Genomic DNA, 12,471 nt, shown 5'->3' with positions numbered 1-12,471 from the left:
ATAGGTATAGGTCCACCTATTATAATATAAGAGTCCCTATAGGGGGGGGAGGCGGTGGCTTATACCGATAAGCAAGGCCTACCGGTACCCGAGTTAATAAGTATCGAGATAGGCTTATCCTCCTATAAAATACTAAAGGTCTTTTTTAAAACCCCGGACGCCTTCTAAAAGGCTAAATAAGCCGCTATAAGCGCCTCCGTCGCCTTAGGGCTATAAAAGGGGTTATCGTTAACTACCTTCGCCGCCTCTAGGAGTATTACTAACGGATTAATTATCCTAGGCAGAGGAGGAACACACCTATAACCGCCCTTCGAGTAATTATAATACTTAGGATCAGGTATCCTTACTCCGGGTCCCGACTAATCGCGGTAGCGCCGCCTATCCTGGCTATTCGTAATAGCCTTCACGTAAGAGTAGCAGAAGACCGAACGGGTCCCTCTAGGAGGATATTTTATTCCATAAGCGCGCTTCGCGGGGCTCTTAACCACTATAAAAGCTTTACCCGCGGAACGCTTACCCTTAGCCTTAGCGGCTCGGGCTAGCTAGGCGCGGCGGTCTATAGCCAAGGCAGGAGAAGTAATCTCCTTGCTAGCCGGGGCGGGAGCAGGTGCCTCCTTACCGGTATTATTATTATTATTATTATTAGCCCCCTATATTATATATATAAGTTAGTAAATATCGCGCGAAGCTCTTAGGAAGAACAGGAAACGTACCTTAGGGGCCGGAGATAATCCTAAAAACTTAAATATCTTCTAAAGAGAGAGATAAGGGGTTAGAACGATAAAACGGCGTGCGAAAGGGTGGTAGGCGATAGAAAATATACTATTAATAGTAAAGGATATTATTAAAAAAAAGAAGAAAAAACAGGATAACGGAAGTAACGGTAAAGTTAGTATTATTAATAAACGAGTTATACGGTTAGGGAAGGTACGTATATCGGTTCCTTATATAAAAGGAATAATCCTATAACCCGTCTATAAATAATAATAATAGCCGTATATAATATATTAATTAATCGTATAACTATAAAGGCCTACCTCGAGCGCTCTTTAACGAATAGAGAGGTTATTTAGGATTAAAAAGCCACTAAGGGTTATTATTTAATTAATAAAGAGGCGTTATTCGATTAAATAATAACGCTCTATAAACCTATACCGAAGATTAACGACTTACTGAGGGGGGAGGGGGTAATATTACGGGCTAACCCTATAAAGATAATCCGGTAGAGCACCGGATCTTCTAACTAATTATAGTATACTCCTAGTAGGTCGCCGCGATATTATATTTAGGTCGTAGGCACCTATAGAGTTTTCCCCTTTCCTTCTTTTCTCCTTAGCTTTAGATAATTCAATTATTCGGCCTCACTCTATGAATAACTCGTGACTAGCCGCTTATATAAGCGTTTTAAAGGTCCTGCCGGCTAGGGTAGAGGCGTAGGCGTTAAGGTGATTTTAAGGCTATTAATCACCTTGAACGCAGAGGCGTGCCTTAAATTTAGTAACGTAGCTAGATAGATTAACCTTATATTTAAATACCTATATTAGATCTAAAGGGCGGCTCGGAACGGCAGTATGCTATTTTACTGCCTTAAACGTGCCTATCTTAATAAGAGCCTATACCTCTTTAGAGGCGGCTATAACCCACTACGTCCTATATAGAGACCTTATTATCTGGCTCTAATTAGACGGCTCTTCGGGTATATCGCGGCGTAGCAGCGGCTTCTTTGGTATATCAAAGCGGTTAAGATAAAGGAAGGCAGAGTCGGCGTATCGTTACGGTGGCCGGCGGTTACGTTACGGCTAAGTGGAGGCTGCCGGCGTGGTAGCCGGCGCTAAAGGCTCTAAAGATAGGGCACCCGCTATAGTAGCCGTCGAAGATAAAGGGCTAGCCGGTGGTGGCAGTTATTAAGCAGCTGCCTTAGAAGAAGGGCTTAGGGCTACCGTTACGGTAGCCGTGGCGGTAGTCGTTATTTTATCCTCTAGAACTAACTGATTAGGGGATAATAAACCTATAGCCGTAGTGGTGCTAGCAGCGGCGCCGGCGGTAGGCGTAATAGTATCGTTAGAGTCGTCTAAATCAAAAGAGTCTTTATCCGAGTTATCGTTATTATCGGAGTTATCGGAGTTATCGTTAGAGGCAGCGGCGGCGGTTACTACTAACGTTATAGGAGCTAGAGGCTTGACCGGAGGATCCGGCTAGTGGGCAGCTGTTATAGCAGCCGGTGGAATAGCTGCTGTAGGCGTTAATTAACGTAAAGCTAGAGGCGTTATTATAGGAGGGGAAGATAAAGAGGGCGTTGTTTTGGGAGAGGTTTTAGAGGTAATTATAGCAGTAATTATGGCCGGCGTTATAGGCGTTTTAGCCGAGCCCTTAGCTCGGGCGGTAGTGGCTGCTATAGTGGAAGAAGTAACCCGGGTAGCCACTATAGCTACCGTTTTAGGCGGCTGCGATCGCTATGACTTATCCACCCCCCCAGAATTAGGCGAGGGAGTCGAATTTTCTATTACTTTAATAGCTGCTTTAACCTCTTCTTCTTTAACCTATTCAACTGCTTTAATAGCTACTCTAGCTCTCTTAATTGCTTTAAGCTATTCCGGCCTTCTAATATCCTGGAACGACTCTATCGTCGTATTCTGCTATAACACTATAAATTAATCGAAGACCGGTATCACGCTAATAGACGTAAGGGCGTCCTTTTCGGCATCGTCAGGCAGATTAAGCTCTTTAAAAAGCTCCATCGCAATAGGTGGGTCCACGTTATGGTCCTTATACAGGATCTTTTCGTTAAAGCTAACGTCTCTTATACGCAGGACCCTTCTAAGCTTTAGCACCTAAATCCGATATATATTAGTGCTTTCGTAACCGATTAAGTAACCGATATAAGCCCTTTCCGCGAGCTTCTTATTCTTCCGGCGGCCACGCTAATAGTTAGCAGTTAATAGATAGGCACGGTAACCGTACCTCTTTAGGTAACCGATTAATAGGGTGCTAGTGATACGTTTAATACCTATCTTATTAACCTACTTATCTATATAACCCTTTAGCGACTTCCACCTAAGGTCCCGGCGTGGAATCAGATTATATAGATATATCGCGGCGGCGACGATCTCCGGCTATATATCTTACTAGAAGCCGGAGGCGATGGCGAGGGCCCGGGCTATAGCGTATATAATAGCTCCGTGCCGTTCCGCTCCGGCGTTCTATGCGGCCGTATTAGGTAACGACCTCTCGATCAGGATCCCTCTGGCGTACGCCCAGTTATCAAGGTTACTCTGAAGAGCTCGTTCATTATCCAGGCGTATCACTATAATAGGGCAGTGATACTACCGTGCCGTTCATAGCTCGAAGGACGTCACCGATAGAAAGGCTGACTTAAGGTTCTTTAGGAAGTCCCCTATGATAAAGTGCGTATAGGGGCAGTGGTATAGCATTAGCTTTATAAGCCCGTTAAAGGACTCGTTGTTAGAGAACAGGTCGATATCTACACGCTGCTAAGGGTGTGTGGGACGGTGGTTTAGTAGCCTTCGTGATATTAGCCTCCGGGCTTTACTACCGGAGCAGCTCTCGCACTCTATTATAAGGGGAAAATCCCCTCTAGAGACGGCACCGCCTATATAGGCGGTCATAATATATTTAAGGGCGTCGGCGCTTACGTGGCCTAGCCGCTTATGCTATAAACGAGCGTCGGCGACGCTTATAATCGGGGCTCTCAAGCTATTAAAAAAGCTTTATTGTTCCGTTAGTTATAGGGTAAACTAACCTCCTACGTTCTTTAAAGGCAGGGTAACGGTCCTACCTTTTTCCTTGATTTCTAACGCCTATCTACCGGTAATAAGCGATCCTGTTAGAAGTAGGCGGAGGGCTGATATAAGGGTTATAGGATATCCCTTAATATACGCTATATCCTTTAAAATCAGCGTATAAGGCTAACGATCCCGATCTTTAACTTATAGCCTTATAGTTCCGAATCCGGTAACCGGATCCGACTCTCCTCCGCCGGTATTAAACGTTATATGCTTTTCCGCGGGCCGGTAATCTTCTAAAAGGTAACGCTTATTAGTGATATGCCTTATAGTGCCGGAATTAACTAATAGCTTGTTTTTAAAGGGTCCGTCTACGGCTCCGGTTAATAAAAAGCTGTATATACTATACGATCCGGTTCTATCGTCCGAATCCGAGGCCGAAGAACCGGCGCCCCCGGTGGCCACGAAATTAGATAAATCCTTAGAAGGGTCTTTTAAGGGTAACTTCTATTAACCCTTATTTCCCTTACTTTCGGCGTCCCTTTTAAGGTTACTCTGGAACCTCTTTTAATAATCGTTATCCTAGCTAGCGATAATCCGGTTATAGCGTTCTTCCGTCTCCTTAGATAACTTAAAGGTTTTCCCTTTTCGGGCCGGGTTAATATTCGGGCAGGTCTAAATTAGCTTATAGTAGCTTCGGGTCTTCCAGGCTATACGGTAATCGTAGATAAATTCCCTCTTAGTACCCTGACCCTACTATCGATCCTTTTAATCCGATTAACGATCTGGTTACTAACCTTCTTTATCTTTTCCTAGGAACGTGGCTATATAGAATAATAACGATCCCGGCTTCCGATCTAAACGTAAAGGGTGCCTATAACATAACCAGGTAGTATATTCGTTAACGACGCTCTCGATATCCGGTAATTTAGCCTCGTCTTTTTCCGTTAATATTATAGAAAACCGGGCTTCCGACTACTCCGGGGAAATTAATCCGATCGCGTTAAAAAATCCGTTAAGCTAGTCTATCTTCGAATCGATCGCGCGAACCTAATACGTCTTTGCCTCTTTATATAACTTACGGAAGTCGTTAAGCTAGCGTTAATAAGGTATCTTCCTAATAGATTATATATAATCGTCCTAACGGCGCTTAATAAGTAACCTCTAGGCAGCGTTAGTAGGCTTAAGGCGTGCCTTTAGGATTTATAGGATTTCCTTTAGGTCGTCTTTACCGGCGAAGGACTCCGCGAGGCTCCGGTCTATAGTAGTGGTAATATAATCCAGAACGGCCTTTATCGCGGCCTTTTCCTGCTTATATTCGTTATAGGCGAAGAGCTATAGCTTATACTTTTAATCCTAATCGCCGTCGTTTTTGCTTACGGCAGGAGGGTTAACCTTTTAGAGGCGTTCCGGGCGTTTCTTATTATTAAGACCCGGATCCACGAGCTTCGTAACCTTATTAGAAAGAGCGACTTCTATTATACGCAGATACTATTAGTGCTAGTCCTTAGAGGAGGTTAGTATAATAGAAGTTATTATGACGGCGTGGACGGGTAGTTAATTAGATAGAGTAGGAGAAGGAGAAGGAGAAGGAGGAGGAGGAATAGATAAAGGCGGTTAAAGAGGTTAGTAATAATAGGCAGGCGGACGGGCTAGTGGACGATTCTATCCGTAATAGAGCAGGACTTAAAAAGAGAGGCTCTATCGTAGAGCTTTAAAAAGAGGGCTTTAAAAGAGAGAGGCATAGAGCCTAGAACTGTTGGATCGACCGGAATAGAGGCGTTTACTAGAGCGCCGGGCTCATAACTATCAGAACACTAATATCGTACAAAGTGTGACTTATATTCATTACAGACTATAAAAGAGTACCAGTCTACGATATCAAATATATAGGCAAAAGAGGGGAAATAACACTGTGATACATCCAATAGAAGTACCGCCGTATTCGGAGCAGTGTGTGACGTGGCTCTGCGAATATAACCCATCGGGCTTACGGGGTCTTTGGGCATAAATGCCTGACAGGTACTTTGCCAGTAACTCGCTCGCTTTCGCTAGCGTCGGGGAATCCCGGTTGGCCACATGGCCAGCCTGTCCTGCCAAGTCCTAGGTACGAAACACGAAATGCCCCACAGACCTGTCCCACAATCCCCCGTGTACGTAACCAATTTGTGAGCAACTCAATTCCCTTCGTACCCCGTACCTCACCGACTTTACAAGCGATGAATTCTCGGTGATCGGTAAGCCTCAACGACATGAGGAGGACCCATTGAGTTCGGCGAGGCACCGGATCAATACATAATCAACTTGGCGATATTTTACTCTGAAAACAGTCTGTCGGAGCTATTGAGATGGATCAAATGGATCATATGGTTGTTCCCATTGTTATTGCGAGAGAGTGGTGTACTGGCTCCTCTAGCGAACGATGTCCCACGCACGGCGTAGACAACCAATTTGTATTCGATGTGGTAGGGGAATGGGGTTATACTTAAAATATTTTCCATGTTAAGTTCTACTTATGTCGTCTTTCTGTGGATGGCGGTGTTGGTAGCCTGGGGTCTTGCGCTTGTCCACACATTCCTCCGCACTTCGAGACATACAGACAACAAACAACAACGCCAGCCGTCGGTCTTGGATTTTCCCAGCAGCACTAGACTTCAAACACGCGCTCCTCGCCTCTAGAACTAATCAGATGCGCTAGAATTTTATCCCAAAACAGGGTTGGATAATGCGGTCGTCGGGTAGTCGAATACTGATTCGCGTTGCAAGGGGGTCGGTTCTCCCTAGAAAGGTGATACCCTGCCATCCGGTTGAAATACCAATTGTATAGTTCTCCTGAATCCCTGGAAGCCAAGTAATGGTTGCCTGAAGACACAGAGGACGGGTGGCTTCGTAAACCACTAAAAGAATAAAAAGGGCAAGTAAAACGACACGAACCTGGCATTAATTGTTAGTCGCATATGATGCCAATGTAACCCAGACGAAGGGTGGATAGACTGTTAGTCTTGACAGCCTACAGCTGGAATGTGACACACGACTGGCGGGAAGCTTGTCAGACATAGTTACTCTCCTATATGCCGTTCCAAGGAGACGTATAAACTGCCGCTTAACTGCCCAAGCGCACCGTGACTGCCAGTCTGATAAGCAAGTTGGGTGTCTCTTGAATAGTCCTGTCAGTCCACCAAACTAGGGAGAACAAATAGTCCCAGCAAACCCGGAGCATCATCTGGACCGTAGTTAGCATAGCAACTCCGTTCTACTTACACGGCCAAGCAGTTGATGACTGTCAAGACGAGAAGGCAGCTGCGTATAGGACAGGTATTTATTATGATATAGTTACAACGCTTCTTCTTATCCCTTTAGTGTCCTGTTTGGAAAGAGAACCGCGGACTTGTGTTGACAGGGCCCGCAGGCCGCAGGACAAAGAATGTAGACTTGGAGCATACCACAAGCCTAGGTCGTCCCGACTGTGCAAGAGATGCATATTGTAATCCGTTGGATATCGACAAGTGAGAGTTGCAGTTCAAGATCGAGGGGCCTCAGATAAGACCGCTCGATGTGTCCCTTGCATGCTTCACTCCCTCTTCTGCGTGGGTCATGTTGTGTAACCCTAACCCTTTGCAGGGTCAGATATTCTTGTTCTTACTTCCGTTTACGTTTCTTTTAGTCTTCTTCGCCTTCTCCTTCGAAAGTTATTCAGGCCAAAAGCCTTCGAACGTCGACGACTGAATACCTGTTGTGTTGTCGGACCTGGTGACTTGCATTTCTGGGAGACCTTTTGGCACCACTCAAGCGTCAGTTCAACGGTACAGCAAAAGAATCCCACCACCCTTCCAAACCATCTGAGACACAGTAGGTGTTTTAGTTGATTGGGTGACTGACCGCCGTGATGTTCTAAATACCCGACTTCCCGCATTGTTCGCCTGCCCGAACGGAGGATTTTAGGAGAATGCTGGGCAAGTCATTGCCAGACCTGTGACGACGCCTTACCTATTACTGCACCGACGAAGAGCCCCCAAAATAATGCAAGGCATGATTGTTCTGAACTGCTGAACTTATGACGGCATGCCAGGGAGGATAGGAGATAACCGCGTCCGGTAGCCGGATCTGGGAAAGAAGTACCCGTCTGGTTTCAGGACGTTCGAAGGGATTAGAGCCCTGGAATGTTTTCGGACGTGGTTATACGAGATTCGAACCTCGCCACCACGATAATATCGTCAGACCGATACCTAGTAAGTCCTGGGACTCCATGATCAGCTGACTTGTGGAAACGAGGCTTGTTGACATAGTCCTCAGGAACTTGAGAAGCTTCGGATGCTTCCATCTTGATTCTCGACGAGCGAACGATGGCTTGGAGAGGATTCCTGATGTGCCTGACGTATTGTCCAGAAATAGTGGGCGTCGAGAGCCACCAGATGGGGAAAGGCTGTGCAGCAGGGAGTGTTTGGCAACGTCCCGGAGTCGTTCCAGGGACACGCAATGGACTATATCGATGTCGTCCGCTTTCTGGCTGTTCGCCATGGTCGATTTCGACTTGTCCAGATGGATTTCGATGGAATTCCGATAGGAGAGGCGAGACATCGCGCGGCGGGAATGACCGCATCATCGGAGACAATACAGGAACATGGCGAGCACAAGTAGGTATTATACCTGAGCACCAATCGACCGAATCTTAGACATGGAGCCATGCGCGAAGCATTGTACAACACACGTCGGGAAGCTGGACATACCACGAGTCTTGGAGTCAACCGAGGTGCCAACGGCTGGTCTGAGACATCTTAAGGGCTGTGTCTCTTGATCGGATAGGAGTGTAGCGAGAATAGGGGAGAGCAACCGGGAGATTCGTCTCGTGTCTCAACGATTCTTCGGAATGCATCGTCGTAACTCGGAAGCCAAAGGGACGACGACGAATTGATGGCTCATCGACAGTGGACGTGACGTCTTGGACTCCGTCTTCTGGCGAACTCTCCGCAGAGGGAGACGTTCTAACAGCTCGCACCTGGTTGGATAGGGAGTCAGGCCGCAGGAGCAAGACGAGAGGAAGAGGATAAAAGGGAGGATCGGCGATTCAACGTACTCGGTGTTGCGGAAGCAGCAGAAGACGAAGGCGGTTTGTTCGGAGGATGCCTCCGTTCTCCCTCGTAGATTTCTTTGCATTACTCTCCAGATCAAACAAACGTACTGAGTACTGGGGGACCGAGACAACAAGAACACTGTTACCAGATAGATGACGCAAGTCGTTGACCCTCTACTTCGTAGAACTTTAAATTTTCCTTTGTTGCAGTGGTACTTCTACCTCGACATTGAACGGATTCAGTAGGATGTTTCAGTACCTACTCCGTACGTTGTACACATAGCATTTGGGCAACTCTTTCTCTTCTACCTTATACAGTAGGTAGGTTCTTTTCGTAAGTACATATATGAGAGCACGTGTCATCTCCTTCTTTATCTCCTTCTTTGTCTTGCCTCTGTCTTCACTCTTTACCTACCTATAAACAGTACGAGGTTGATTCTAGCCTTAATGCATCCGCAACTCGAAAGAGAATCTTGCCAAATCGTCCTCACTTGACGCTCCAACTAAGTGACAATGATTAACAGGTCTGGCTGTTACTATTAACACTATCCTTCCGAAATCCAGTTTGATAGGGGACCACAGGATTCCGTTCTCGTCCATTCAAGTTTGGACTCTGATAGTCCAAAGTCCAACCAAATCCGGCGCAACAACAGACCGTTCACGACCATACGGACTCCTTCAGATACCGTCCCACCGTGGCCTTCGATCTGACCTGACTAGGACGGATTCGATACGATAAACTGACTCGGATGTCTCCGGGCATTTGTCGTTGAATCTTCCTCTGCCCCGCGTTGTCAGCCGACAAAGTCATCCCTTCTTGCGAATAGGTCCCTCGGATCCCCCCCAACGCCGCCTGGTCTGGCATCTGGTCACCGAAAGATTCCTCTACATTCCATACTAGTTGTTCAGGGGAGAACCACGTTGTTGCCACCGGGTTCCACATCCCTGTTTCCACCGTCTAGCAACACCCCTCGGGCCCCCGAGTTACAGAACTGACCTAGGAGTCCTAGGCTCACACCCCGAGACTTACGTTGTAGGTTTTCCCTGGATAGGAAGGGATTTCCCGCCCGGGAAAACGGACAAGTCGGTCAAATACTGGAGCAGACCGCTCCTTCCATGTGTAGGAGCGAGGGAATGGCGCCGCGCCAGCCCAGCACTACTCGAGACGACGCGGCCATGCCGCCAGGGAAAATCTCGCAACGGATCCCGACCAGTCGTCGGGCTCTTCCAGCCCTCCACCCGCCCCCCTCAGTCCGCGCCATCTGGCCCTTCCCGTTCCTTTCCTCGGATATCGTTGGTCGCGTCACCTTACCCCCTAGTACATACACTACTGCTTGCGATGCGAGTCGCATGGCTGGTCCCGCTAGTAACGCATGGTCAGCGAGCGGTGATGCTTCCGGTGGCGGCGTTCCCGCATGCGTTCTTGTCCAAGCGCTAGGGCGTCAAGCCATGAGAATACTTCGTGAGGCCAGAGTCAGCCCAGCGATGCGACGGAAGTATCCTTGAACCATTGGTCCAAGGGTCTCGAGGTGTCCGTTGTGCTATGGGGCCCATTTCCCTTTCTTTCGACGGGCCGAGCTCCTGGGCACTTCTCTCCTCACCCCATAGGTTACATACGTGATCTAGCTTTGAAAAGGGGCAGCAAGTATTACCCGACACGATGGATCGGCCGTACACACTCTATGCATGACATGCGTTTCCCGGATCCCCCGTGCCCTAATCTACGTGCTCATGTCCAATCGTCTTGCTCCTTCCATATGTACTCCCTCTCCGGGAACCGGCTCTCGCTCTCTGTTCGGTCAACGATTCACTAAACCTCTCGGTCTCTCACACAAGACCATCCCTATCCTCCCTGACCCTCCCAGCCAAGATAATATTCACTGATTGTGTGGGCGTGGCGTTGTCCTGCCAAGATACATGTCTTTCTTCACACCGCTCCTCTGGGATTACCGTACGACGTACGTACAACGTATGTACGTAGTAGGTAGGGCAGTTGCATCCCCCTCAACCCACAAGTCCTATCTTTTAAATGGGTCGATGAGAGATCATCTCGCAACCGCGGCATGCAATCATGGACGCCTATTGCCACTCTCATGAGGCATTGACTCGATATCTCCTCGTGGGGGTCTCCAGCCTGGCCGAAATCCTTTCCGCCAGTTTCTCCTGGATTTCTTTCCCCCTCCCCCCACAACCCACCAGCCCTTCTTCGTTTTTTCTTCATTCTCCCTCGCGTAACCTTGACAGCGCTGTACCCCTTGATGCTCGTTGATTCGCTTGACACTGGCTTCGGCAACAGCCGGTCGTCGTCATGAGGCGTAATGCAGCGGCGTCCTTGTGGTCCCGTGGCTCTGGGTTTCTTTGTTCTACCTCAATGAACCTTACCTAAACAGCATAAGCTCTGACTCTTTTTTTTCCTTCTATTATTCAGTAATTCACATCAGCCGGGCGCCAAATCCCCCCTAGTGCCCGACTCCCACCCCCTCCCTCTCGGTGGACTCTCCTGTTCCTTCAGTTCTCGCGTGTGAGAGGGGAAAAGAACCCACAACGTCAGCAGCATCTAGAACTGAAGGATAGTGCCGAGTCGGTCTGTGATCCAATAGCACCCAGTAGTTTAGTCCGTGTCAACTGCGTTTCTGCGACTCGCTTGGACGCCGCCTCCTTCAGGCAAACCGACGGTCAGACTGGGGAGAGAGAAGAACAAGAACACTAATAACAAACCCTTCCCCAAAAACCGAGCAAATGACCTCGTACTTTGCCCCAGCTGAGAAATATCATGTCAAGGCAGTCCCAGTCAGCTTCTAAGCCAACCCAATCCTCGTCTCCGCCGGCGTCCTATGTCGTTCCTCCAATCGTTATTCGAAAGGGACTTCATAACAACTCGCGCTAAGAGTTAAAGGCTCCCTACACCGAGTTGTCCTGTCCTGGGCTATAACTCGTGCCAATGGTACAGCTGACTAGTATGTGTGTATACCTCTCGTAGTATTGCGTCTACGTTGTAACGTCGTACGTTGTATGTACTCGGTACTGTAATTACCGGTTCAACGACCGACAACGGTACTGGATCGCTGTGCATTAGTCGTGCTGGTCCCGGCCCTCGACCCAAGCGGCATGCAACTACTTTATCCTTACGTTGTACGCCGCACGCCCCCCTCTTTCTCCCCTTTTGCAAGAACGAGCCTAGGAGAAGGCTGATGCGACACACACGGAGTATCCCTCAGGCCCTCTCTAACCCCTCTCTTCCCCCCCTTCTCTCTTTTCTGAACCATGATCCATCATACCCAGCTGCGGGCCGTTAGCCATGGACACGCATGTCAGTAATTGGCCGTCCTCTGGCTGATGGCGGGGGTTTAACCCAATACCGCCGTTGACAAGGATACGGTTGTCTAGGCGGTGTGAACGGCTCTAGGGTGAATTAAGCCGGCCGCTGGCGGGCTGTCCCAGCACGACGACTGCTCCCTACGATAGCTATGTTACATTTACTGTATGTACGCTGTAATATCTACAATGTACTGAAGAGCCCAACCTTAGCAGACAGGAGAAGGACCTATGTAGTTGATCGCGGAAAGGGAAGTATTCCGGGTAATTAGGCAGATAATAAACCAGGCCAGTCGAGAATTGTTGGACAAGGTGGCATGCTCCTTTGTTCCCCCCCCCCCC

The 12,471-nt window shown here is 48.1% G+C and overlaps 5 protein-coding genes across 5 annotated transcripts; 2 read left to right on the top strand and 3 right to left on the bottom strand.

The window, feature by feature from the left end:
• Window positions 1-1,368: 1,368 nt before the first annotated feature.
• ACRALDRAFT_207533 (uncharacterized protein) lies at window positions 1,369-6,212 on the top strand (the record flags this gene model as incomplete). Its single annotated transcript, XM_071022267.1, has 5 exons — window positions 1,369-1,379; window positions 5,675-5,698; window positions 5,766-5,843; window positions 6,074-6,143; window positions 6,186-6,212. The coding sequence occupies 5 exons, from the start codon at window positions 1,369-1,371 to the stop codon at window positions 6,210-6,212; spliced, it is 210 nt and encodes a 69-aa protein (XP_070877384.1).
• Window positions 6,213-7,890: 1,678 nt separating this feature from the next.
• ACRALDRAFT_2040565 (uncharacterized protein) lies at window positions 7,891-8,343 on the bottom strand (the record flags this gene model as incomplete). The annotated part of the gene is made up of 1 exon (XM_071021066.1): window positions 7,891-8,343. The coding sequence occupies one exon, from the start codon at window positions 8,341-8,343 to the stop codon at window positions 7,891-7,893; it is 453 nt and encodes a 150-aa protein (XP_070877383.1).
• A 776-nt stretch (window positions 8,344-9,119) lies between these two features.
• ACRALDRAFT_1061557 (uncharacterized protein) lies at window positions 9,120-9,709 on the bottom strand. The gene has a single exon (XM_071016447.1). It carries the CDS (start codon window positions 9,677-9,679, stop codon window positions 9,473-9,475), a length of 207 nt encoding a protein of 68 aa, XP_070877382.1. The 5' UTR covers window positions 9,680-9,709; the 3' UTR covers window positions 9,120-9,472.
• A 71-nt stretch (window positions 9,710-9,780) lies between these two features.
• Window positions 9,781-10,303, top strand: ACRALDRAFT_1061556 (uncharacterized protein; the record flags this gene model as incomplete). The annotated part of the gene is made up of 1 exon (XM_071016446.1): window positions 9,781-10,303. A coding segment is annotated over exon 1 (257 nt), but the record flags the coding sequence as incomplete, so codon positions are not given.
• A 1,122-nt stretch (window positions 10,304-11,425) lies between these two features.
• Window positions 11,426-12,195, bottom strand: ACRALDRAFT_207530 (uncharacterized protein; the record flags this gene model as incomplete). The annotated part of the gene is made up of 3 exons (XM_071022266.1): window positions 11,426-11,575; window positions 11,951-11,991; window positions 12,078-12,195. Coding segments are annotated over 3 exons (309 nt in total), but the record flags the coding sequence as incomplete, so codon positions are not given.
• Between the last annotated feature and the right edge of the window lie 276 nt (window positions 12,196-12,471).

This window comes from Sodiomyces alcalophilus (genome assembly GCF_042370955.1).
Source record: "Sodiomyces alcalophilus JCM 7366 unplaced genomic scaffold ACRALscaffold_2, whole genome shotgun sequence".
Lineage (NCBI taxonomy): Eukaryota > Fungi > Ascomycota > Sordariomycetes > Glomerellales > Plectosphaerellaceae > Sodiomyces > Sodiomyces alcalophilus.
This window is presented reverse-complemented; position numbering and strand designations above follow the sequence as displayed.

Excerpts from the sequence above, each read along its gene's own strand:
- ACRALDRAFT_1061557 (XM_071016447.1), bottom strand. The coding sequence starts at position 9,679 with ATGCCAGACCAGGCGGCGTTGGGGGGGATCCGAGGGACCTATTCGCAA.